Source organism: Sinohyriopsis cumingii, chromosome 2 (assembly GCF_028554795.1).
Source record: "Sinohyriopsis cumingii isolate HCF-2022 chromosome 2, ASM2855479v2, whole genome shotgun sequence".
NCBI lineage: Eukaryota > Metazoa > Mollusca > Bivalvia > Unionida > Unionidae > Sinohyriopsis > Sinohyriopsis cumingii.
The window spans coordinates 167265369-167292586 of NC_142962.1; the positions used below are offsets into that span (position 1 = coordinate 167265369).

Consider the following 27218-nt stretch of genomic DNA (forward strand, 5'->3'; position numbering starts at 1 on the left):
TACACCATCTTGATAACATCCATCATGCCTGCATTCATACACTATCTTGATGACATCCATCATGTCGGCTTTCATACACCATCTTGATGACATCCATCATGTCTGCATTCATACACCATTTTGATGACATCCATCATATCTGCATTCATACACCATCTTGATGACATTAGTATCCATCATGTCTGCATTCATACACCATCTTGATGACATCCATCATGTCTGCATTCATACACCATCTTGATGACATCCATCATGCTTGCTTTCATACACCATCTTGATGACAGTATCATGCCTGCATTCATACACCATCTTGATGACATCCATCATGCCTGCTTTCATACATCATCTTGATAACATCCATCATGCCTGCTTTCATACACCATCTTGATGACATTAGTATCCATAATGTCTGTATTCATACACTATCTTGATGACAGTATCATGCCTGCATTCATACACCATCTTGATGACATCCATCATGCTTGCTTTCATACACCATCTTGATGACATCCATCATGCCTGCTTTCATACACCATCTTGATGACATCCATCATGCCTGCATTCATACATCTTGATGACATCCATCATGCCTGCATTCATACACCATCTTGATGACATCCATCATGCCTGCTTTCATACACCATCTTAATAACATCCATCATGTCTGCATTCATACACCATCTTGATGACATCCATCATGCCTGCTTTCATACACCATCTTGATGACATCCATCATGCCTGCTTTCATACACCATCTTGATGACATCCATCATGCCTGCATTCATACATCTTGATGACATCCATCATGCCTGCATTCATACAACATCTTGATGACATCCATCATGCCCGCATTCATTCACCATCTTGATGACATCCATCATGCCTGCATTCATAGAACATCTTGATGACATCCATCATGCCTGCATTCATACACCATCTTGATAACATCCATCATGCCTGCTTTCATACACCATCTTGATGACATCCATCATGCTTGCATTCATACAACATCTTGATGACATCCATCATGCCTGCATTCATACATCTTGATAACATCCATCATGCCTGCTTTCATACACCATCTTGATGACATCCATCATTCCTGCATTCATACAACATCTTGATGACATCCATCATGCCTGCAATCATACATCTTGATGACATCCATCATGCCTGCATTCATACACCATCTTGATAACATCCATCATGCCTGCTTTCATACACCATCTTGATGACAGTATCATGCCTGCATTCATACATCTTGATGACATCCATCATGCCTGCTTTCATACACCATCTTGATGACATCCATAATGTCTGCATTCATACACCATCTTGATGACATCCATAATGTCTGCATTCATACACCATCTTGATGACATCCATAATGTCTGCATTCATACACCTTCTTGATGACATCCATCATGTCTGCATTCATACACCATCTTGATGACATTAGTATCCATAATGTCTGCATTCATACACCATCTTGATGACAGTGTCATGCCTGCATTCATACACTATCTTGATGACATCCATCATGTCAGCGTTCATACACCATCTTGATGACAGTATCATGCCTGCTTTCATACACCTTCTTGATGACATCCATCATGCCTGCATTCATACACCATCTTGAATGTAAAATGTCTTTTTTAGCCAAGCAAGCTGGTCATACATCATACAGGTTAATGTAATGAAGATAAAAATTTGATTTTATCTGTGTTACATGTTATGCATATTGATAAATAGTTTTAGAAATCTTGCAGTGACAATACATAACCTTGAAAATAAACCATTTATTAATGAAATGTTTTGCCACATCAGCAAATGTTTTGCCACATCGGCAGTTGTTTTGGCTACAATGATGACTTTACTCATTGTACAAGAATGCAAGCTAAGGTCAGCATTTTTTAAAACCTCAGCAGTAGTGTAAAACCAGTCTTTTCATTTAAGAAAAAAAATCAAAATTCTTCTATAAGATGACATTATAATAGTATCCAATATGCAAAAACCAAATATTGTTATAAATAGCAAAATCATTGTTTTATCTTTAGCATGGAATATACATCTTCACAAAGAAAATTCTTTGTCCCTGGCCTGGACAGGTTCATATATTTTTCAATAGTACATTTGTCCCTGGCCTGGACAGGTTCCTATATTTTTCAATAGTACATTTGTCCCTGGCCTGGACAGGTTCCTATATTTTTCAATAGTACATCTGCCAATTTGGGTTCCTACAGTCCTTATGAACATTTTTCCACTTTTCAGTGGAGCTAATGAACCTGATGTAATGCTATAAGCAGTAACACAGTTTTACTAACTATATTTCAGATCCTTCAACAACTGGTAACAATCCCTACAAGCGAGCCCGGCAGATGAGTTCCCTTGTGAGATCCTGAGCAGTACAGCCTCATAAATATTCATGATGTAGGTTCATAACCTGTTGACCCAGTGCCAAATTTATTTCAGATTATGACAGTGATTGTAGTTAGTTGTGAAAGACTCTAAACCCATCACCATATTTCATACTGGTTAACCATCTGGGAATCTTGGAATTGGAGGGCCCACACCTGTATGGCATTCCTTGAATCTGGAGTCATAGATTCAAAACTTTAAGGATTCCCAATGCCAGAAAATAAAAGATGATGGATATTTCATCATGTGCTGAACCAGTGAACTGCTTTTCTCACAAGGCACCTGTTATTGTTAGGAGTAGCATATATCACAGTTTTTAGGAAATTTCTGACAGTTTTAATGCCATATCATCAACAGTCTGCATTTGTGATGGTTATATAGTAATAAACCTGCAGGATTTCCAGTGGCATGGAAGATACATTTACTTAATACTGAATTTCAGGTGTACAACATACTTTGTACCATGGAATTACTTGCTCAGGGAAAATCATAAACATGACTCGGAGCAACAAGACCAACACTTAACTGATCATAGGAATATTTATGGCAACAAGACCAACACTTAACTGGACATAGGAATATTTATGTTGCCTATTTATTAACTGTATGAATATGGATGGGGTATTTGTGATCTGAAGACACTGAACTTCAATAAGGATGAAAATCTAGTGACCATGTTTGCTTGGTCTCTCACTCATTTACATAACCAGAGAGCAAAAGGAGAAACTAAAAATTAGCTATGGAATATAAAGTAAATGTGCTTTATACTGCCTGTTGACAAGAATTTAAAACAGAATTTGGAATATAGAGTAAATTTTATCTGATTTATACAGACTGTTGACAGGACTTTAAAACTGAAAGTGAATAGTGGGAGAAGGGAACTCACCAGTGTCTGTGATAAGATGACTAAGATTATAGGGTCATGTGTTAACTTTTAATAGTGTTAGGTGGCATTGTCCATTTCAGAAATCTTGTCCAGTTGCTGGACTGGCAGCTTGATAATCATGTAACACTCATTATTGTGATTTCTAGCCTGTATTATCAAGGAAGGTATGTGAAAATGACTATTCACAAATTATCAGGCCACAGGATCTGCCCCTTCTCTTGTACGTGGCTTTTTTCAATCAATTGCAGGGACTGTGTCATTTATTATTTTGTTCTTGGACTGATTCTGATTTTGCCTTAATTGATAATTCTTACATGTTAGTACAATGAGCTTTTAATTGGTAACTTTACCTCTTCTGTGACCATGGATTCTTTTAAATAGATTGTCTCCCTTGGAAGGGCAATCGGTACAGAGACTCTTGTGTAAGGACAATGATTTCAGTAACTTCATATCAAACTCATCATTCAGGTAAATGTTGAGGATTGTATGTAGTATATACTTATATAGTTTATACTTATGTAGTATATACCTATATAGTTTATACACAAGCAGTATGTAAATACTGAACCAGAGATCTGACCATAGCATCAGGGATAAAAAAAAATCTTCCATTGTCATAACTGCTGTATTATTTATTTTTCTCTCTCTCTCTCATTATCTGAAAGACCCCAAAAAATGTTGGTAATTAATATTATAGTGCATGACAAGTTGCATGTTTTATCTAAATATCATCAGAGGATAAACAGATCAAGAATATATAAAGATTTTGAAGGCCTTGCTGCCATGATATTTGTAAACTTGATCAAGATTGTGTTGAGGACCAAGTTATTATTAGGGACACTTGTAGAGGCAGTCCCATGTCAAATTTACCAACGTTCTGTTGAGGACCAAGTTATTATTAGGGACACTTGTAGAGGCAGTCCCATGTCAAATTTACCAATGTTCTGTTGAGGACCAAGTTATTATTAGGGACACTTGTAGAGGCAGTCCCATGTCAAATTTACCAGTGTTCTGTTGAGGACCAAGTTATTATTAGGGACACTTGTAGTGGCAGCCCCGTGTCAAATTTACCAAAGTTCTGTTGATGACCAAGTTATTATTAGGGACACTGGTAGAGGCAGTCCCATGTCACATTTACCAGACCAAGTTATTATATAGGACACTGACAGAGGCAGTCCCGTGTGACATTTACCCAAATGTTCTGTTGAGGACCAAGTTATTATTAGGGATACCAGCCAGTAGTGGCAGTCCCATGTCACATTTACTGGACCAAGTTATCTTTTAGGACACTGATAGAGGCAGTCCCATGTCACATTTACCAATGATCTGTTGAGGACCAAGTTATTATTAGGAATACCAGTAGTGGCAGTCCCATGTCACGTTTGATCTAAAACTGTACAGTACACAGAACATTAGACTTTCATAATAATGTAGACCTGCCTTATAACTTTGATTTATGAAACACAACATGCATCAAAACAAGAGTTTGCTTCATTTTAGAGACTGAATGGGCTTTAAGAAAGCACTTTTTTGTCGAGTCCTTGGCTTTTTGGAAGAGGTAATTTGAAAATGTCTTCAGGCTCCATTATAAAATGTATTGCTTAATTTCATCACCAGAAATATTATCGGGGGAAAACCCATCCTTAAAACTTGTCAATGCAATAAATATTGTTTTATGATCTCCAACAGGTATCAAACAGTAAAATGCATTTTCATAAGACGGATTGGTTTCATTTGTGCATTTAAAAGCATTTTTCAGCACATGATCAAACAGAGGTGAGATGTATGAGTGATCTGTAAGGAAAAGTGCCTTAGGCCACCCTCATATGCTGGAAGTATCTTGTTGCCAGGTTTTATTTTTAGGGTATTCAAGATGTTCAATTTTCATTCTTTGTGGCAGCGTTTTTATCTAATGAAACCAATTAAACACAGTCTAAAGATATTGTTTTACGACTTACCGACTACTAAGGGCCTGTATACATGTAATAGATAGATAGATATACACACACACATGCATGTATACTATATTTATGGCCTAACTCAAAGAAGTTGATAGTATCATATAGTAATCATGTTGTATGACCTGTTGTGTCTTTCTACCATCGAAACTATCAACGGTTTTGGTTTCTGCTTGATACCATTTGTGAAAATGGTTGGATTTCAAGAAGATTGGTATGCTGCTTTTTATCAGTATGACAAGATTATTTTATAATATTACATGACAACCTACTTTATATCAACGAGACAAGTTTAATTTATAACATGACAACCTGCTTCGTATCAAAGAGACAATTTTAATTTATAACACTCCATGACAACCTATATCCAAGTTTATGGTCCCTGATGGCCCATCCTGCATAACTTTGGTGTTGGTAGCACACCATTACCAAGGATTGTTGAGCTTCAGCCAAATTTGGCATGTATCTTTATCCTGATGAGACCTTAAAAGGGCTTGATTTCCAGCATTACACGTTATAATTGCTGGATTCAAGCACATTTGGCATGTAGCTTTATTCTGACAAGTCCCTGAACTAATTTCATTTCTAGCATTAACGTTATAATTGCTGGATTCAAGCACATTTGGCATGTAGCTTTGTTCTGACAAGTCCCTGAACTAATTTCATTTCTAGCATTACACGTTATAATTGCTGGATTCAAGCACATTTGGCATGTAGCTTTGTTCTGACAAGTCCCTAACTAATTTCATTTCTAGCATTACACGTTACAGTTGCTGGATTCATTCACATTTGGCATGTAGCTTTGTTCTAATGGAATGAGTCTTCTTTCTAGCATTACATATCATGGTAGATGTAGTTGCCTATTTATATAATACAAACCTAACTGCCTACAGCATAGGATTCAGTTAGGATGCCTATTTATAATGCAAGCCTAAATGCCTCCAGTTAGAGTTGAACTACCAGCCAATCAGAATTAGCCATTCAAAAGTAACATCATTTGTGATTGGTCTAAACAAAATCAAAATTATCCATTCAAAAGTAACATCATTTGTGGTTGGTCTAAACAAAATCAAAATTATCCATTCAAAAGTAACATCATTTGTGGTTGGTCTAAACAAAATCAGAATTATCCATTCAAAAGTAACATCATTTGTGATTGGTCTAAATTAAATCTGAAGCTCAAGAATATACTGATTTCCAGACAAGGCCCCTTTCTCACAAAAATACTTTAAGTGCTCATTCAAACTTAAAATTACCATTGCCATAGGTCTTATACTTATGAAATTGGCATAAAATGTAATATACATATTCAAGAGACTTTGTATATAATTCTACTATTTTGTTGAGGGGTTTCATTAAGACGGGGTCAGGCCTTGGTTTCACTAATTTTCCCCTTTTTTTTCCTCTCAAATTAAGTTTTCAAATTATCGTGCTTATTCTATTTTTATCTATATGAGTATTTTTGCAAGAGGTAGAAAATAATACAACATATGAAAAATCTTACACCACCGAGTCCTTTTATTCTTATTCAGCAATTCAACAAATTTTAGGAAATCCTAAATATTTCCTTCTGGAAATACAACCAGACATTAAAAAAAAAATACAGAATATTGTGACTGTATTTTCCTCCTTAATGGCTGCCTTCAGTGGCAAATGTCAATCTGAAGAAAAATGTTTAGTGAAAATGAGTCCACTGTTGCATCATGCGCTGGCAAAGAGAAACTCTTGAGGTGGTGTCTGAGGCTGAGTTAATATACCAATCAGAAATAATCCATGTTATTCACACGAATTAAAATTTATGTAAACACTGATGACCCTGATATACTGGTGATGAGTGGCACAACTGATTTTGTACATAATATATAGGTTACTACAGTTGTTAGACTGTACATCTGCACAATTCCTCAAAGGTAGCATTTGTTTATAACAAAATACTAGACTGGTTAATTTGTACACCTACTGAAATAATTTTAACAATCAGAAGGAGTTATAATTTTAAAAGGAAAAAGGTTGGTCTGAATTTAAATTTTTGATAAAATAGCACGAAAATCCTAAAAATATAATTAGGATATCTACATTTTCATACAATATGCTCTAACAGAAATCTGGAGGGATGTGTGGACAGCAGCAAACAATGTACCTTTCTGCCATCACAGTGGGCTAATAATAATGGTGGCGCTCTACAGTTTCGTATTTTGCATGGGTTAGGATTTTAAAGAAAAAGAATTTCCCCAGCTTTCCTCACTGGTTATACTGGCTATTTAAAAAAGACCTTGTATATCTTAGGTATAATGCAAAGAACCTTTAATTCCCTTTATTTTGGTGTACGATTGATGGGTGTACTATGGGTTATAGAGTATACAGCTTGGCCTTACTTCAGATGTGCACCTTTCAAAAAAGTGCTAGCTCTACTTGGTCATTTTCACTTCTGAACTTCTTAGGTAAATTCTATAAAAAAGAGCCGATAACTTTTTTTACATTTTATATATTTGGTAATTCATTCATTGTACTTTCAGAGGCTGGTATTGTCTAGTCTGGCAAAATTCATTTTCCCTATTTTAATAGCTGCTATGTATAGTGTACTTTAGACTAATTCAGGCTGATTTTTTAACACAAGGGAGCAGTCATTTTAGTTAGCAGTGTGTTTAAATCACGTAAAATTTCCAAAAGTACAATATCCGAAAGAAATATCATCCACATTACATTAATGTAGCATAGAGGTATGCCAACATTCTCTCCATTGTGCATGTTTTAAATGCAAACTACTTCACCTTACATACGTCACTCTCTCAAAAGTACATATTAACTGGTGAGCGCCCCCAATAAGACAATGTACTTTTCTGCCATTACAGTGGGCTAATAATAATAATGACAATGTTCCTTTCTGCCATCACAGCAGGCTAATAATAATAATGACAATGTTCCTTTCTGCCATCACAGCAGGCTAATAATAATAATGACAATGTTCCTTTCTGCCATCACTGTGGGCTAATATAAAAATGACATTGTTCCTTTCTGCCAACAGTGGGCTAATAATAATAGGACAATGTACCTTTCTGCCATTACAATGGGCTAATAAAAAATAAGACAAGGTACCTTTCTGTCATTACAGTGGGCTAATAATAATAAGACAAGGTACCTTTCTGTCATTACAGTGGGCTAATAATAATAAGACAATGGATCTTTCTACCACTACAATGGGCTAAAAATAGTAATAAGATAAAGACCAAGAATAATGTGAATGACACAATAAATGCTTGGACTGTGTTTAATAGTTTTCTCTGTAGACCCTAGTAAGGCATATTTGACTCGGGAGATTATTGACCAATGAGGCTTGAAGGCCTGGATTTTAAGTTAAGGTATGTGGTCCTGAACTGAACTTGCTATGCAGAAAATGTTTTCTTATTGGACTTGATATAACTGCGGTTTCCAATCTTTCGACCTCAGAATTAACAGGATTCTTTATTATCCTTAGTGCAAACCTTCTACAAAGTTTGGTCTAGGAAAATTGCTCAACAACACAAGTTATTCTGCAAAAACCATTTTCTCTGTGCTACAAATGATGCTGACCTTTGAACCCTAAAATCAATAGGCCTCTTTTATTCCTAAAGTGCACAAACTTTGGTCAAATAAATTAATTAAAATTATTATGTAAAAACATTTTTAAGTTTTAAAATAATCTTCACCTTTGAACTTTTGACCCCAAAAACAATAGGCTTCTTCCTTACCCCACGTGCATGTCATCAAGAAAGCATGATCCAAGTATGTGATGAAAAATAAATACGTTATCCTAACCATTTAAGTCACAATGTTCTTCAACTTGACCCCAAAATCAACAGGTTTCTTCCTTATTGGAAATGCAAGCCAGCTGCAGAAGATGGAAAACTCCAGTTACTATGCAGAAATGAAATTGGCAGCAGATAGATTACATCATAAAATTTGCTGGTGATTACATTCTCAAGTCGTGTGTGCTTTCACATACGCACAAACACAAATTTCTCTCAAATCACATTTTACAGTTTTAAAAGTTTATTGGGTCTTACAAATTAAGGCTGATTTTAATGACGCTGTGCTTGTACATACAACATGTTTTACACATCTGCATTAGCTTCATTAAACCAAAAACCTATCCAACTCAAAACTTACTACAGGTGGAACAATGTTGAGGTGAGAAAACTCTTATACGGTTTAATTATTTACCCAAATTTGAGATGCTTCTCTTGACCAACTGACCTCAAAAGCCACTGGATTTAAACTGTAAATAATATTGTACAAACATAGCTACAATTGTTAGTAATAGAAATTCTGTTAGGTAAAAGAGAACAGATGATAAACCAAAAATCAAGGGAAGGGAATGAACTTCCATGCCAATAATCTAAGCATTGAAAATACAGATGACTTGGAGGACTCCTGTTATACAAAAGTAAACAAGATCTAAGGGATCAATGAGATAGTTATAATTACATTCCTTTTTTATGATGATAAGAAAAGACCAGAATTCCTGCAGTTCTAAATAAAATATTTTAAGTCATTTTATTCACTTTATCTCATAACAAAGAACTAATGCAACATATCCATACTATATTTGGGGGAAATACTTAAGCATTTATCCTTGAATCATATTTTATATTGAAATTATTCTGTATTGGTTGAAGTGCTACACAAAAACAGTCCAGCTATTTCAAAGGATGTAACTACTCTGATGTTAAACCCCACAAAACAAAACAAAACAATCCTCAGTATTAGAGTTTAAGTTATGTCCCTTTACCTTTCACATAGTCTGTCTGGCCTTTCAAGGTTAAAAGGCCAGACCAGCCAAATACAAAAACTGTTTTGTTATTATTAGAAATAAAAATTATTCTTAGTAACAGAGAGCATGCTACAGACTTTAAAAAGTGAACAGAAGCTACTTGACAGCCTGATAGATTTATTTCAGTTTTCTGTATAATACAAGATCAATCAATAGTACCAGCCTTCTGACAAAAAGGCATAAATGAAATAGAATAAATAACCATTGCACATTACACCATTAGTTTCCTTCAATGCCCACTACGACTCACTTGACAATTGATGTGCTGATGTACATAATTAACTTGCATGGTTTTAACACTTATATATCACTGCAAAACAATTTTCTTTTTTACTTATGTAGCAGAAAAGTCAACATTTAAGACGAGCTGAAAATATGGGAATGTAAAAAGGAATTACCAAAGTATTAAAACTACATTTAATAAATGCAGCAGATCTGTATAACAATTATAACAAAGGAAGAGATTAATTTCTGTATCAAACTAAATTGACAACATGTTCCAAAACCAAAACGAAAATATTTGAAACTCAGTAAAATGAAGTCTAGTCCTAAGTCTGCAACCAGTACTATTATCAGTTTATGTAGTTTTCAACAGCTCTATTCTGTTTTCAGGAGTTCACCAAATTCCTTCACCTCTTTTTGATCTTTACCATGATATGCATTGCTGTAAATCCTTTACAGATAAAGTAATGCTATTGATTTGTCTTTTACCAATGCCCAACAAACAATTTTAAGTCATTAGTTGGATCCATGCATTATACTAACTGACAATATTATGTCCCCCTGCCATTCTGCATGGCAGAGACAGTATCAGTATTGAAGCACATCCTTCCTTCCTTCCCCCCATCTGGGACACATGTTTCCACTCAAGAAAACAAAAGATTAAGGGCTGAAACTTGGTATACATCACCATTAGAATGTGTGTAGCATGCCATACTGGGGGTTTTGCTGCATTATGCTCAGTGACTTTTGAGCCATATGAGAATAAGGAATGAAAGATGATATAGTTAAACATTATTATTAGAAAGTGTGTCACATACCAACTGGGTATCCTATCTTCAGGTCAGTTTTTTTAAAAATTATTTCCTCACATGTTAAATTCCACTCTACAAATTCAGATCTGTCTGAAACCTGGTATGCTTGTGCAGCAGCATAAAACGTTGTGTTGAGTATAACACTGGGAGTCTTATTTCCAGGTCAAGGTCATGGCTCAGTAATTTAAGTTCTGCTCTACAAGTGTTTGAGATTATGTAAAGAAACTTGTTATATTTATACCTCATCATGTTACATTATCAATCAGGGATCATATCTTGAAGGTTAATGTTGAAGTTTTGTATTTTAAAGTTTTCTATTACAGTTACTAGATTTCTTTCGGCATATTTCAACTAAATATATTGAAGAATGGTATAGCATTTATATCCTTAATACAAAAAAAAACAAAATAAATTTTCACACACTAAGTGACCAACTGGACAGTTTCTTTCACAACTAAATATTCTTAAAAAATAATGATCCCTTAACATCATATATAAAACCTTCAATCTAACACCAGATAAAGTGGATGTGTCCCAGTGTACAAATATGTTGTAGTTTCTTGCCCTATATTGGAGATACTCTTGTACATCCAAGTATCAGTAATGAACAAAAGACATTAACAGATATAAAACAAATATATAAAATCACTGTATTTCTCAAAAGAATATCAATTCTATATCTTCTAAATTACATCCATATATCTTCGGTACATTACAAGAATAACCTGGTGTGTTAAATGGCATAAAGGGCGTAATCATGTAAAGCAAATCAAGGTCAGTGTATTGAGAGAAAACTGGCTGCTAAGCTTGAATGAACCTGACAGGTAAGGCTAAATTGCAACAATGACGTGCATCAGACAGTTGGAAATAATTATTTCTAACTTTCTATACAAACTTTGACTAATTTTGAAGATGACCAGGATTGATGAAGAACTGCATGTAAAAACTGTCTTTTTCAAATTCCATATTTAACTGGTTACACTGTCTAGGTGTTACCATCCATGTGAATGTCACATGACCAGGTGATACCATCCGTGCAACAGTTTTACCCCGTCATTGTTTCACTCTAAAGGTGATACCATCCATGTGACACAATCCAGGTTACACTCTACAGGTGACTCCATCCATGTGGCATGTGACACTATCAACTTGTCCAGGTGATACTATCCATGCGACAGTTTCACCATCTTTGTTACCATGTAAAGGCGATATCATCCATGTGACAGCATCACCATTTCCAGGTTACATGTGACAATTTTAACCTTTACTGTATGGGACCCCCAAGTGGCCAAGTGGTCTAAAGCACTCAAATTTACCAAGTACTGCCATCACACTTATATAAGCATTGGTTCTAGTCTTGGACTTGGCTATTGTGGGTATTTGAGAAAGCTGCCAGTAGCATCCCATGGGTCACTGATTCTGACCAGTGTTTTCCTGGGTTTTTTCTCCCCAAGTTATACTGGCTGCCATATATAAACCCAAAACAAAAACTGTCATTGTTAAACTATAAAGGAGACACTATCAATCTAACAATATCACCATGTTCATGTTGCACTGTTGAAGTGATACCATCCATGTGAAGGTTTTACTGTCAATGTTAACACATTTAAAGATATCTGTATTTACTAAATGTAATTTTTAACTTTGTACTGTGTACTTTTCCTACTAGCCAAGTTTGCAAGCAGTATACCAATACTCTATTCACTTCAGCATTTAATACACTACGTTATTTTGCAATTCGAAATTTTTTAGGGCAGTTGACAAAGATGGTAGAGAACATCAGTGATGATAATATGCTATAAGTAACCATTCTGAATGCGTCATTTGCTAGTTGCTTGTCCTTCCCTTGAAAGTTTTTAGAAATAAACAACTGTATCTACTATCAAAAACATCTGACACATATCCATCAGCTCAAAAGTGTCCTTCGATTTCTTGCCCGCTGATACAGTGGCCCCACACAACAAAGGTCTTGGTATACCACTGTCCCGGTAGGATCTGATTCAGTTTGCCAAATTTTCTTTCATGATTGTGATTTCACTTTACGACTCGCGTCAACCTACTGTACAGTGATTTCACTTTATGACTCGCGTCAACCTATTGTACAGTGATTTCACTAAATACTTGAATTTTGTGTTGAATGCATTATCAGGACACTGCCACACCCCTCAATATAAGGCTCCCTCGATGTATGGCACTCATAAAGAGGATTATATCACACTTAAAATTGTCATTTATTACTTTTGTATCTGCCGGTAGACACTATTTGAGATGAATAACAAACAAAAGTTATAGTACAGATGTATCATGATTCATCTCTACAACTGTCCTCCATGGATCCTGGAGAGATAACAGAGCCCCTAATTAATCCATACATTCAACTCTCATGGGAAAAGAAAGTTCAAGGCTCTGTTCAGGTCATAGTCAGCAGCAAGGGAAACCTGTACAAGCTGTTCTCGAGGGATGGAATCTCCCACAACATCACGCAAAGATTCCACACAGTTTTCAAGGCGTGCTGCATCCTCAATTGGTGGAATGTCTTCTGAGGAACTGGAGGTTGTAAGATCATTCTGAAATAGACAACAAGATGATTCTGAAATGCTTAGTTCCAATGCAAGACCATGCTGTTGTACGTTTCATGATAAAATGTACAACTAAAACGTTAAGATCACACTGAAATATACAACCAGAACAACACAGTCATGATGAAATATACAATAATATAGTTTAATAAATCCAATGTAATATCATGCTGAAATATGTAACAACAGTAGAGCTAGGTTAGTTAAAATCTAACTTGAAGGCAAAAGTTAAATTATTACTGCAATAATTTCCTGCTTCAAACTTGCTTTTCTATTGCTTGTTCAAATGCAACTACTCTGTCACTCAGGGGTCACACTACCAGGTGAAGTGGGCAAAAAAATTGCCTAAAGAGTTTAAACTTTGCTTTTTTCTGTTAGGAAAGCAAAAACGACTTCGCCCTGCGATTTTTTTGTAGAGGAACACTAAATAATTATCCATTTTGAGATGCTCCCTTGCCTTGGCCAGGTTAGTTCCAGTGTTAAGTACAGCTCAAGGTGAAATGTACACTTCAAGCCATCAAATAGTTGGTGTTGATATAAATTATGCCGACAAACTCTTGCACATTCACAGGCATGTGTTTTGATAGCTGACTGACCATTAACCATTTCCTGCATGAGTTAGCAACTATTACTGCCCGAAGTCCGCATTAATCGCTTTGTTGATAAAAACATACAAACTTGTGTTCTGAAACTTAAATTTATGTAAATAGCGATTTGAGTTTTAAGAAGAAAAAATCGGTAACATGAATATTTTAACTGCTGCAAGTACATTATTTTCTTGATAGAAATCTGTTTGGAACCGTAATGGCAGACAATGCTGTTCTGGGAAGTACCGTTTTATTATATTGTCTCTTTTCGTAAACTGTTGAGCAATTATATTCAGCAAAATATAAAATTTGTAAGAAAGCAGAGACTAAATATTACATTATTAAAGATCTAGCTTTAAAACGCAATTATGTAGGTCATAAATATACAGGACAATGCTATGTTGTGGAATTCGACAAGACGCTGCAAGGTCAAGGTTGTATTCTGAGTTTACTAATTTTCGTGAAAGTACGAAAAATACTCCCAATAAAACATCAAAGCAAATACTATTTAACCAATGCCTAATGTTCCACCAAGTACGCAGACAAATAATAAAACCTTTCTTTTGCAATCCTATCAATGGACAGTTGTAACGATGCTATAAAGTGAGTGGTTACATTAAGACAACCCCTCTTTCTAAAAATAGATGCACTTGCATGTTGGCTGTGTAAACTCAGTTGAAAAAAAAGGATTTGGTTAATTCATACACTGATTTTAATTCTTCAGTTTGTTGTCTATGAACAGTTATGGTAAAGTTTTATGGGTAACAAAGAACTTAGGACGAACAGCATGATCTGAAAGATGTGTGTATTTCCTGTCAGGTACATGGTGCAGGGGTTGTTTCAAACAAGTTTAGAAATCTTGTTAAATGCCATTTTATAATGAACTTTCAGAAAGTAAAACTAAACAAAATGTTTGATTAGTTGATTAAACATTTGTACTAGCTTGCAATTACAATACTGTAATATAGTTACTCAGTTAAACTTCATTACAATGCATAGCTTCTGTTGTTCTCTTTTTAAGTCATACTGTATTGCCAAAATACATTGACTATGAATATGATGTTTTTAAACAAGCACCAAATGTGTTTATAGTACAGATATAACCAAAAAAATTTCTACTTGAAAATAAAGTTTTGCTTCAAACCAATGTTAAATGCAAATATTGCATACTGGGAAATAAAGATATTAATAATAATAACGACTTTGTATAGCACCTAATCTTTAGAAGCTCTAAGCGCCTTACAACATTAGACAACACCTATAACAAAAAAAAACATATAATGATTACAAAAAACAAATACCATGAAATTATAAAACAAAAGAGAATGAAGGCAACATACATCCCCACCCATATATATATATTGTATGTGTCTCGCTTTGTTCCCACTTCTCCCTGTTCAGGTCTCACTCACTTCCTGTTCTGTCCAAAGGAGAAGTCACTTTTTAAAATTCAAGTCTAGCTTGATCCCTGGTCACTAAGAAGAACAACATCTCTACATATCAAATCTAGGTCATGGATGCCTGGGAACTGGGAATGTTCTTTCAAGAGATGTAACACTTTTGAGAAATGCTAAGAGATGCATTTAATTACAGGCAGAAAAAATTGTGAAGCTTAATAAACCAAAACATGAAGGAAGGAAACCCCCAATTACAATGACTTAACTGACTGAAGAGAAACAGGTAATGAACAGAAACTGGTGCATGAAGTCCATGCCTGGGCAACTTCCTCCAAGGTGCTGGGCAAATAGGTGATTTTTAAAGCCACATTCTATGATGTAAATCAACCGATAAAACAGATCACTGGCCAAGTCACTGTCCACCCCTTATGTAGCCTGTCAATATATAACATGCAGAAGGAATAGAAGACAACAGCTAAGTCATAAAACAAAGTCGACAAATACTGCAGGACAATTTCAGTTTCAGAAATATCACAGATGGCAGACAATTGCTTCTCTAGCCTATTTTTATATTATTAAGCATGTATTACACTGAAAATACATGGACAGTGGTTTGAATGGTGACTTACACTGACTCTCTCTACAAACTGCATGGCGTTCATCATCTCATCCACTTCTGATATACTGGAGGCTGAACTGGGGACATCTGTGTAGGAATGATTGGTCAGGCTATGGCTTCGTGAATCCAATCTGCAGGCAATGACAATGTCAGTAAAATTATTTCATAAAAAAATGTTCAGGCTGGATGAAAAATCATGTTAATAAATTGATAAATACCAGATATTTGACACGACTAAAGATACGTATTATGTACATTCTGAAAATAAGTAGTAAGTGTAGCATCTGGAGGTAGTGAATTTATTAATTTGGCGGAAGATCAATTACATGAATCCCACATTTGGATCAGTCTGGGTCAACTAACAATCTTGAAGTATTGAATTTATTACTTAATGGAAGATCAGTTGCATGAATCCTACCAATGGATCAGCCTGGATCAACTACTAAGGTGTATCACTGGGCAATTCACTTTACTCCAATTGCCTTGGCATTAAATAACCTATTGCCTTGGCATTAAATAACTATTGCTTTGGCATTAAATAACCAATTGCCTTGGCATTAAATAACCTATTGCCTTGGCATTAAATAACTATTGCCTTGGCATTAAATAACCTATTACCTTGGCATTAAATAACTACTGCCTTGGCATTGAATAACCTACTGCCTTGGCATTAAATAACCTACTGCCTTGGCATTAAATACCCTATTTGTGTTGCTGTGCCATAAAACACTAAATCAACGAATCAATCACCATAATGAGAAATCATTTATTTTTGTGGGGCTCAGTTTTCATGGTTTTGTAAAAAAGCAACCTTTTCATGGATACTTAAATTCATAGTTTAAACTTACCCCCTCCCTGAAAATAAAGAACACAGAAGAATAAAACTAGGCCAACACTAACAGTGCTACCACATATATGAGCACAAATCAAAGACCAAAGTTCATTATTCACAACGTATTTTTGTCTGAGTGAATAATATCAATGGAAGCCTGTGCTTATAAGAACATTAAAACAATACTACAACCCCTATGAGCACAAATAAAACCACCTGTTCTGATGAATCACACCGTTTTCATGAGCTCAACATCAAAGGAAGTCAACGCCACCAAAGATGCTAATTCAACTGAAACCAACTTCAACCATTAGGTTTGACAATAAATAAAGACAGTGGAATCACTCCTTTGTGCTTGCTTCATGTGCAGACCAACTTCAACCATTAGACTTGACAATAAATAATGAGTATGAAAAATTAATAAAATCACACTTCCACACTACGCTAAACAGGTCCTGCAGGCTATCATGGAAAAGGAAGAGGTTGCTATGATGATCAGTGCAATGTATTAGTGTACCTTGCAATCTCATCAGGCCAATGCAAACTAAAGGGACTGCACACAACAATGAGTGAAATACCAGACCTAATTATCACCAGTTGTGAAAAAGTTGGATTTGTTTAATTCTGCAATTTGGGTAATATTTTCACTGACAAGCATTTGTGTGTCCCATGAGACTTGACACAATGTTGATATATTGGCTTTGTCCAAAAATCAGTGAAATGTTAGCTTAAATAATCTGCTGTAATCAGTGTCTACACATAGTATTTCATTAATAACAATACTTCAAGCAAATATTTTACATTCTTGTTCTTTTGGATTAAAAATTGCATGAATAAAGTGGAATGTGATTTCAGTAGGATTTGAATTTTTCAATATACTAGTTTTATTATTCTTTCTTTCATTTTCAGTATCCTTATGCTTCCCCTCTCTGACTCTATCCTTACTTATCTAACATATTGAGTTTTGATGGAAATTACAGCTACTGGATACTTTATCAATAAATCTGCTCTGAAACAATATAAAATAATTTAGAAATCTTTTTTCAAGTGGTTAAATAAAACAAACACATGTAAAAGCTAATATTTTATTACTGATAACTTTGTTAATATCTAGGAATGAAACACAGTAAGAAAATGGGTGGGGATTGTGGGTGATCATCATATGGAACCAATTTTTCATTGGGTCTTTACATTCATGGTTTGGATCGCCACCCCCACCCCCAATTGGTACCCCATAAAAATATCTCATACGACAGTAAATAAGAGAAGCCAGCCTAAATCAGAGCCTTAGGAGACAGCTGAATGAATAGCTCAAATACTGCCAACGATTACGTCTTGTAAAATTTAATTCAGGTAAGATCCAAACCAGTTTAAAGAATTATCAAACCTCAAACAGTTTACACATTTGATGCCCTATCTTGAATTTTCATGATACTGTGTAAGCAAACATTATTAGAGTAAAATATACTTCTTTGATAATATTCACAGTATCCAAATAATTATAAACTAATCATAATACTTTAGGAGCATGTCCACTACCTTAAAATCCAGCCCTCTCATGCTGAATAGATATTCAACACTTCTTTTGGTCTATTTTAGCAACACAATAGTGCTAAAAGGCCATCTGCTTCCCAAATCAGACTAGAGTAGTCAACACTTGAAGGGATTAGTGCCAAATCATGTTAATCATCAGCTTATACTGGAGTGCTTCAGAGATATAACTGCATATCATGAGCCATTAGGTATTATCAAAAAAACAATATAGTATAAAAGTTGGCTTTTTTTTTAAAATACCCAATCACAACACAACAGGAAAAGAGGTGAAGGGAGTTATATCCCCTTATCCTGAAGTTAGCCCTGTCTCCAGTCTTCTACTATGCATGAAGCAGCCTTAATTCCATGTGAGATATGGGCTAGGGTTAGCACATGGTCTGCATGGATGTGTTTAGGAGAAAAATATAATTAAAAAGCCATAAATCCAGCGTAAATCATGTAACCTGAATTGTTATGAAGATGCTGAATGAAATGGTAGCATAGCATGTTGCACTGCTGAGTTGATTCTCACCATTCACACAGCAATTCAGGATGAAAGGTCTCACAAGTCAAATTTAGAGTATGTTCCCCCTAAATTTTTAACCCACCCCTTTGATGATGTCAAGGAAAAGTTACCTAAACTACACTACTTGTGGTGACTGCTGAAACTGTGTGAATCACGCTTTACATAAAAATTTCATCTGGACTTGGCTTACTTACTTGTAGAGGAGCAGATAACGCATTGTATCTAAGACAATTAAGCCTGAGAAAATATTGTCTATTTCTTCTTGGGAGTGGTAGGAACAACTGAGGTATCTAATTCTAATTTGCACCATTTGCTTTAGACACCATTCAATAATTCTGACCAGGTCCGACAAATGCCCCAGAAACAAAGGGTACAAAAACTGTGGTCTCAAGACAAAGGACCGATTCCCTATGAGTGGAGGCAGTTTTCTCTGGCAATGAAAGCTGGGACTGCCGCGAATGTACCCAACCATCAAGGCATAACTAAAGATAGTTTAGGTCAATGGGCAAGGCATGTTTCTCACTGATTATGCCTGCTGTAGCTTACATCAACAGGAAGCAGGTTTTGTAGTAGAGGCGAGTCATGGATGCTCTGGACATTGATTCAAAGCATGTCATATTCTGCATAAATAGAGTCCATAGAATAATACATTTTGAACAAAGGGCCAAAGCCCAAGGACACAAGATGAAGTTCAAAAAAAGGTTAAGAGGTCTTTATTCTGGCCTTGACAAAACAAGTTCAATATCAAGACACAATAGCCCTTGACTGTGATGGGGTCCAACTTCTCAAAATGTTATAGGCAAAGTCCCATTTACTATTGCCTATATCTCAGCAGACTGGTGTGTGATAAGCACTCCTAAATGGGCAAAAGTCCCATTTACTTTTGGAAGGAGGGCAGGTGGGAATTCTAGCTTAACATGCTATTATCAGTGAAGATCTCCAGTAGTTAATACTGCAGCAGGATACATGCTGTCAGTCTAATGAAGTCCATCAACTTGTCAAGATGGGACTGCATAGTCCAAAACATCGACCATTCATTCTGGAGGCCAATGTTGGTTATTACTAGGATAGGAGGATCACCTACAAGGGTCTCACAAACAGATGGCCCAAGACAATATCTGTTGCTGCAGTCAAGAGACACAACAGAAGAAATTCCATGGATGAAATTCGATTCTCTGAGAGAACAGCAGACACTACTGAAATGATTTTCAAGACATGCTCCTATTAAGAAAGACATGATTTGAAGTCCACTTTTAAACAGATGAAATCTTGGGACAGTATGAGATCAGATTCATCCTTGTTGAAAAGAAATCCAAGGGATTTTTTCATGTCAAAAGGTAACTTACCTGGTGCTTTTGTAAAATGTCTTTAAGTAATTTAATATCATTGACATGGAGATGGTTCAGAAGTCTAAAATAGCTCTGTCTGAAAGGGAGTGACATTTAGGCTGAAAAGCCTGAACAGGCACACGGTCTTCTTGTATGCAAACCTAAGGGGAATTATAAGAAGACCCATAAATGTGAATGTGAATGTATGCATCATTGAAGTCTAATCTGACTGCTGCATAGTCTCTATCCTGAACAGCAAAGAAAAGCAACTGTAAGTCTTAATGAATACATAACCAACCCAACTGTAAGTATTAATGAATACATAACCAACCCAACTGTAAGTCTTAATGAATACATAACCAACCCAACTGTAAGTCTTAATGAATACATAACCAACCCAACTGTAAGTCTTAATGAATACATAACCAACCCAACTGTAAGTCTTAATGAATACATAACCAACCCAACTGTAAGTCTTAATGAATAACCAACCCATCTGTAAGTCTTAATGAATACATAACCAACCCAACTGTAAGTCTTAATGAATACATAACCAACCCAACTGTAAGTCTTAATGAATACATAACCAACCCAACTGTAAGTATTAATGAATACATAACCAACCCAACTGTAAGTCTTAATGAATACATAACCAACCCAACTGTAAGTCTTAATGAATACATAACCAACCCAACTGTAAGTCTTAATGAATACATAACCAACCCAACTGTAAGTCTTAATGAATACATAACCAACCCAACTGTAAGTCTTAATGAATAACCAACCCATCTGTAAGTCTTAATGAATACATAACCAACCCAACTGTAAGTCTTAATGAATACATAACCAACCCAACTGTAAGTCTTAATGAATACATAACCAACCCAACTGTAAGTCTTAATGAATACATAACCAACCCAACTGTAAGTCTTAATGAATACATAACCAACCCAACTGTAAGTCTTAATGAATACATAACCAACCCAACTGTAAGTCTTAATGAATACATAACCAACCCAACTGTAAGTCTTAATGAATACATAACCAACCCAACTGTAAGTCTTAATGAATACATAACCAACCCAACTGTAAGTCTTAATGAATACATAACCAACCCAACTGTAAGTCTTAATGAATACATAACCAACCCAACTGTAAGTCTTAATGAATACATAACCAACCCAACTGTAAGTCTTAATGAATACATAACCAACCCAACTGTAAGTCTTAATGAATACATAACCAACCCAACTGTAAGTCTTAAAATTTCAGGATGATTTGGTTTGTAACATTTTTAATGGATCTTTTATTTTCTTTTTTCATACTTGTGAAAGAAAATTAAAATAAAATAATGTTTCAAAATTAAGCACTTTTCAAAGACTACACAGCATTTTTAACCACTTTTCCAGGACTTTCACTTTCAGTAGTCCTCAAAATGTAAGCACTTTTCAAGATTGTGTTAACAAGCCCTGTTAATACCTTCCTTCAATCTTTTAGCAATAATGCAGTCTGACCCAAACTACGATGCAGGTTCTACAGTACATGGCTGAATAATCAAGCCTCAAAACCATTTAAAAAGCGGGTTTGGATTATCTGTGTGAGATCCATAAAATTATATCCACAGTTCTTAGATATCTCTAAGAAATACAGTTCAATTACTTTGCAAGTAATTACTTGTTAAAAAAATTGCATTCTGTTATACATCACTACTTACCCTGTAACTGAGCAAGTTTCCACCTCCATCTGTAGGTACTCTGGGAGATCTTGGAACAGTTCGGAATTGGTGACCTGTGGGTGTTCTGCCACATAGTTCAATATCAGATCCTGAAGATGTAAAGTGCAGTGTAAGTTATGTTCTTTAGAACATAATTCAAACTGGGATATTACAATAATCTTACAGTGCAAAGTTGAGGTAGAAAGAACACCTTGAGCCTCTTAATACTGAATTGGCAAAGTTGAGGTGGTAGAGGCATAATAGAACCTTCTTAGCATTCACAAAGTTGAGGCGGTACAGGCATACTAGGACCTTCTTAGCATCGAGTTTGTAAAGTTGAGGTGGTAGAGGCATTCTAGGACCTTCTTAGCATTGCATACACAAAGTTGAGGTAGTAGAGGCATACTAGGACCTTCTTAGCATTGAGTTTGCAAAGTTGAGGTGGTAGAGGCATACTAGGACCGTCTTAGCATTGAGTTTGCAAAGTTGAAGTGGTAGAGGCATACTAGGACCTTCTTAGCATTGAGTTTGCAAAGTTGAGGTGGTAGAGGCATACTAGGACCTTCTAAGCATTGAGTTTGCAAAGATGAGGTGGTAGAGGCATAATAGGACCTTCTTAGCATTGCGTACATAAAGTTGCAGCAGTAGAAGGAATACTTTGAGCTTCTTAAGACTGCATCTGCAAAGCTAAGGAGGTATAAGGCTTACCTAAAGCGTAGCATTCAGTTGGTCTGCAAAGCTAAGGAGGTATAAGGCTTACCTAAAGCGTAGCATTCAGTTGGTCTGCAAAGCTAAGGAGGTATAAGGCTTACCTAAAGCGTAGCATTCAGTTGGTCTGCAAAGCTAAGGAGGTATAAGGCTTACCTAAAGCGTAGCATTCAGTTGGTCTGCAAAGCTAAGGAGGTATAAGGCTTACCTAAAGCGTAGCATTCAGTTGGTCTGCAAAGCTAAGGAGGTATAAGGCTTACCTTGAGCTTCTTAGCATTCAGTTGGTCTGCAAAGCTGAGGAGGTAGAGAGCATTTTCATCATCTACATGGTGCTTAAGGGCCTGCTCACACACAGACTTCAAACTCAAGGTCTGCAACAAATTAGAAAAAAGATTTGTAACCATTTTATACCAACTGACTTTATCTTTAATTTGTATAAATTACTTTATATTAAATCTATTTTGATTAATTTTTTGTGTGTGGCCACATTTGATATATTTTGGAAACCATTTCCTGCAAAGAGGAAAATGAATGAAATGACAGATGAAATACTGAAAACAAATAAATACATTAACTACTCTGTGATAATTAAAAACTGGTGTACAAATTTCTTTCAATGTAGAGTTACATTTAGTGTGTATGAATATGTATGAACAGCCCAACAAAATGACCTGGCAGTGTACACTTTTCACAAGAATATTTATATTTTTATGACTGAATTATACTCAATGTATTTGTATGCAAGTATTGTTGTTGGTGTGACTATTCAATGTAAAAAGCATGCAAACAGTGTGTACATATTCTTGTTGGTGTGACTATTCAATGCAAAGCATGCAAACAGTATGCACATATTGTTGTTGGTGTGACTATTCAATGTAAAGCATGCAAACAGTGTGCACATGTTGTTGGTGTGACAATTCAATGTAAAGCATGCAAACAGTGTGCACATATTCTTGTTGGTGTGACTATTCAATGCAAAGCATGCAAACAGTGTGCACATGTTGGTGTGACTATTCAATGTAAAGCATGCAAACAGTGTGCACATGTTGTTGGTGTGACTATTCAATGTAAAGCACGCAAACAGTGTGCACATGTTGTTGGTGTGACTATTCAATGTAAAGCATGCAAACAGTGTGCACATATTCTTGTTGGTGTGACTATTCAATGCAAAGCATGCAAACTGTGCACATGTTGTTGGTGTGACTATTCACTGTAAAGCATGCAAACTGTGCACATGTTGCTGGTGTGACTATTCAATGCAAAGCATGCAAACAGTTTGTACATATTCTTGTTGGTGTGACTATTCAATGTAAAGCATGCAAACAGTGTGCACATATTGTTGTTGGTGTGACTATTCAATGCAAAGCATGCAAACAGTGTGTACATATTCTTGTTGGTGTGACTATTCAATGTAAAGCATGCAAACAGTGTGCACATATTCTTGTTGGTGTGATTATTCAATGTAAAGCATGCAAACATTGTGCACATATTGTTGTTGGTGTGACTATTCAATGCAAAGCATGCAAACAGTGTGCACATATTGTTGTTGGTGTGACTATTCAATGTAAAGCATGCAAACTGTGCACATGTTGTTGGTGTGACTATTCAATGTAAAGCATGCAAACAGTGTGCACATGTTGTTGTTGGTGTGACTATTCAATGCAAAGCATGCAAACAGTGTGTACATATTGTTGCTGGTGTGTCTACTCAATGCAAAGCATGCAAACAGTGTGTACATATTGTTGTTGGTGTGACTATTCAATGCAAAGCATGCAAACAGTGTGTACATATTGTTGTTGGTGTGACTATTCAATGCAAAGCATGCAAACAGTGTGTACATATTGTTGTTGGTGTGACTATTCAATGCAAAGCATGCAAACTGTGCACATGTTGTTGGTGTGACTATTCAATGCAAAGCATGCAAACAGTGTGTACATATTGTTGTTGGTGTGACTATTCAATGCAAAGCATGCAAACAGTGTGCACATATTCTTGTTGGTGTGACTATTCAATGTAAAGCATGCAAACAGTGTGCACATGTTGTTGGTGTGACTATTCAATGTAAAGCATGCAAACTGTGCACATATTGTTGTTGGTGTGACTATTCAATGCAAAGCATGCAAACAGTGTGCACATGTTGTTGTTGGTGTGACTATTCAATGTAAAGCATGCAAACAGTGTGCACATATTGTTGTTGGTGTGACTATTCAATGCAAAGCATGCAAACTGTGCACATATTGTTGGTGTGACCATCCAATGTAAAGCATGCAAACAGTGTGCACATGTTGTTGGTGTGACTATTCAATGCAAAGCATGCAAACAGTGTGCACATGTTGTTGTTGGTGTGACTATTCAATGTAAGGCATGCAAACAGTGTGCACGTTGTTGGTGTGACTATTCAATGTAAAGCATGCAAACAGTGTGCACATGTTGTTGGTGTGACTATTCAATGTAAAGCATGCAAACAGTGTGCACATGTTGTTGGTGTGACTAGTCAATGTAAAGCATGCAAACAGTGTGCACATATTCTTGTTGGTGTGACTATTCAATGCAAAGCATGCGAACAGTGTGCACATGTTGTTGGTGTGACTATTCAATGCAAAGCATGCAAACAGTGTGCACATACTGTTGTTGGTGTGACTATTCAATGCAAAGCATGCAAACAGTGTGCACATGTTGGTGTGACTATTCAATGTAAAGCATGCAAACAGTGTGCACATATTGTTGTTGGTGTGACTATTCAATGTAAAGCATGCAAACGGTGTGCACATATTGTTGGTGTGACTATTCAATGTAAAGCATGCAAACTGTGCACATGTTGTTGGTGTGACTATTCAATGCAAAGCATGCAAACAGTGTGCACATGTAGTTGTTGGTGTGACTATTCAATGTAAGGCATGCAAACAGTGTGCACATGTTGGTGGTGTGACTATTCAATGTAAAGCATGCAAACAGTGTGCACATATTGTTGTTGGTGTGACTATTCAATGTAAAGCATGCAAACAGTGTGCACATATTGTTGTTGGTGTGACTATTCAATGTAAACCATGCAAACGGTGTGCTTTGCATTGAATAGTCACACCAACAAGAATATGTGCACACTGTTTGCATGCTTTACATTGAATTGTCACACCAACAACATGTGTGCACTGTTTGCATGCTTTACATTGAATAGTCACACCAACAACAATATGTGCATACTGTTTGCATGCTTTGCATTGAATAGTCACACCAACAAGAATATGTACACACTGTTTGCATGCTTTTTACATTGAATAGTCAATACCTTGTATGATGCTGGAAGAGGTACAAAGGCTGGCTGGTCACTTAAAATTGCTGCATTATCATTTGTTTCAATTTTACACTCAGCCATATTCAAGCTTATCATTTCCAGTGAATGCAATTCTTTTTGCAACAATGAAATTACTGAAAGGCTTGTGATTCCAAAGGTTCACAAATGTGTTATGCTTCTCACTTCTTGAATGTGATTTCACCCATTTTTCCAAGATCTTTTACCTATCGCCCTTTACTTCTCTAAACCAACTTCAGCCAGACAACTGCTTCCAGATGAAAACTTTCCAGGCATAACAAAGCAAAATAATTCTCATTCATGTACTTTTGCCATTGCATTGTTAATTGGGAAATCACTTGACCTCTTCCGTCACATCAGAATTTATTTTTCCTCAACCAATTGGAACATTTGTATTGTTAATTGGAAAATCACAGTCTTTTCTGTCATGTTGTTTTTTAAAAACTAAATGGAACATCACTGCTGCTTAGGAAAAGTAATGGCAACAACAAACGGCATTATAACATGATATCCAATTAAAAATGCATGCTAGTACTTTGTGAATTCTGACAACTGCACAGATGCTTCCAGGATTTTATTGTAAGGGGGGATTACCACCTTGTCCCAAAAATAAGGAGGGAGTAGAACAAAACTGAGGGGGAAGAGGAAACGGACATACTTCATTATTTACATAACACTTCAATATCCATCTCTATTTCTTCCTTATCCACTCTGTAAGACCCCTATTAAAATCAAAATCTTAAAAAGAAGTTGCCTCTAGCTGTATAAGTATTAATCTGTTCATTGTTTCTCAGCTTAATCAGTTTCATATCTGTGCATGAATATTGTTATGTACTGTGAACACCCTTTCACAGTTCACAGGGATTTTTCACCAACATAAGCTCTGTCAAAGTCTAACTTTCTTAAATTAGCACTATACTGACAACTATGCTAGATTCACTATTCCTTAATGATGTATTAGGATTCTAAGTCCATTAAT

At 35.8% G+C, this 27218-nt stretch overlaps 2 protein-coding genes across 7 annotated transcripts in view; one reads left to right on the top strand and one right to left on the bottom strand.

Annotated features, from left to right (window-relative positions):
• Positions 1-6472, top strand: part of LOC149806260 (protein FAM149A-like) — a 241636-nt gene extending 235164 nt beyond the window's left edge. For all 6 annotated transcript variants that reach the window (XM_089951209.1, XM_089951210.1, XM_089951207.1 and 3 more), the window contains one exon: positions 2335-6472. In XM_089951209.1, the coding sequence (XP_089807335.1) occupies positions 2335-2402 (68 nt within the window). In that variant the 3' untranslated portion in view covers positions 2403-6472. The remainder of the gene's footprint in view (positions 1-2334) is intronic.
• A 1255-nt stretch (positions 6473-7727) lies between these two features.
• Positions 7728-27218, bottom strand: part of LOC149806261 (uncharacterized) — a 112612-nt gene continuing 93121 nt past the window's right edge. Inside the window, exons 19-22 of the mRNA XM_089951204.1 lie at positions 23190-23300; positions 22222-22331; positions 16299-16419; positions 7728-13673 (exon numbers count right to left, since the gene is read on the bottom strand). Of these exons, the coding sequence (XP_089807330.1) occupies positions 13488-13673; positions 16299-16419; positions 22222-22331; positions 23190-23300 (528 nt within the window). The 3' untranslated portion in view covers positions 7728-13487. The remainder of the gene's footprint in view (positions 13674-16298; positions 16420-22221; positions 22332-23189; positions 23301-27218) is intronic.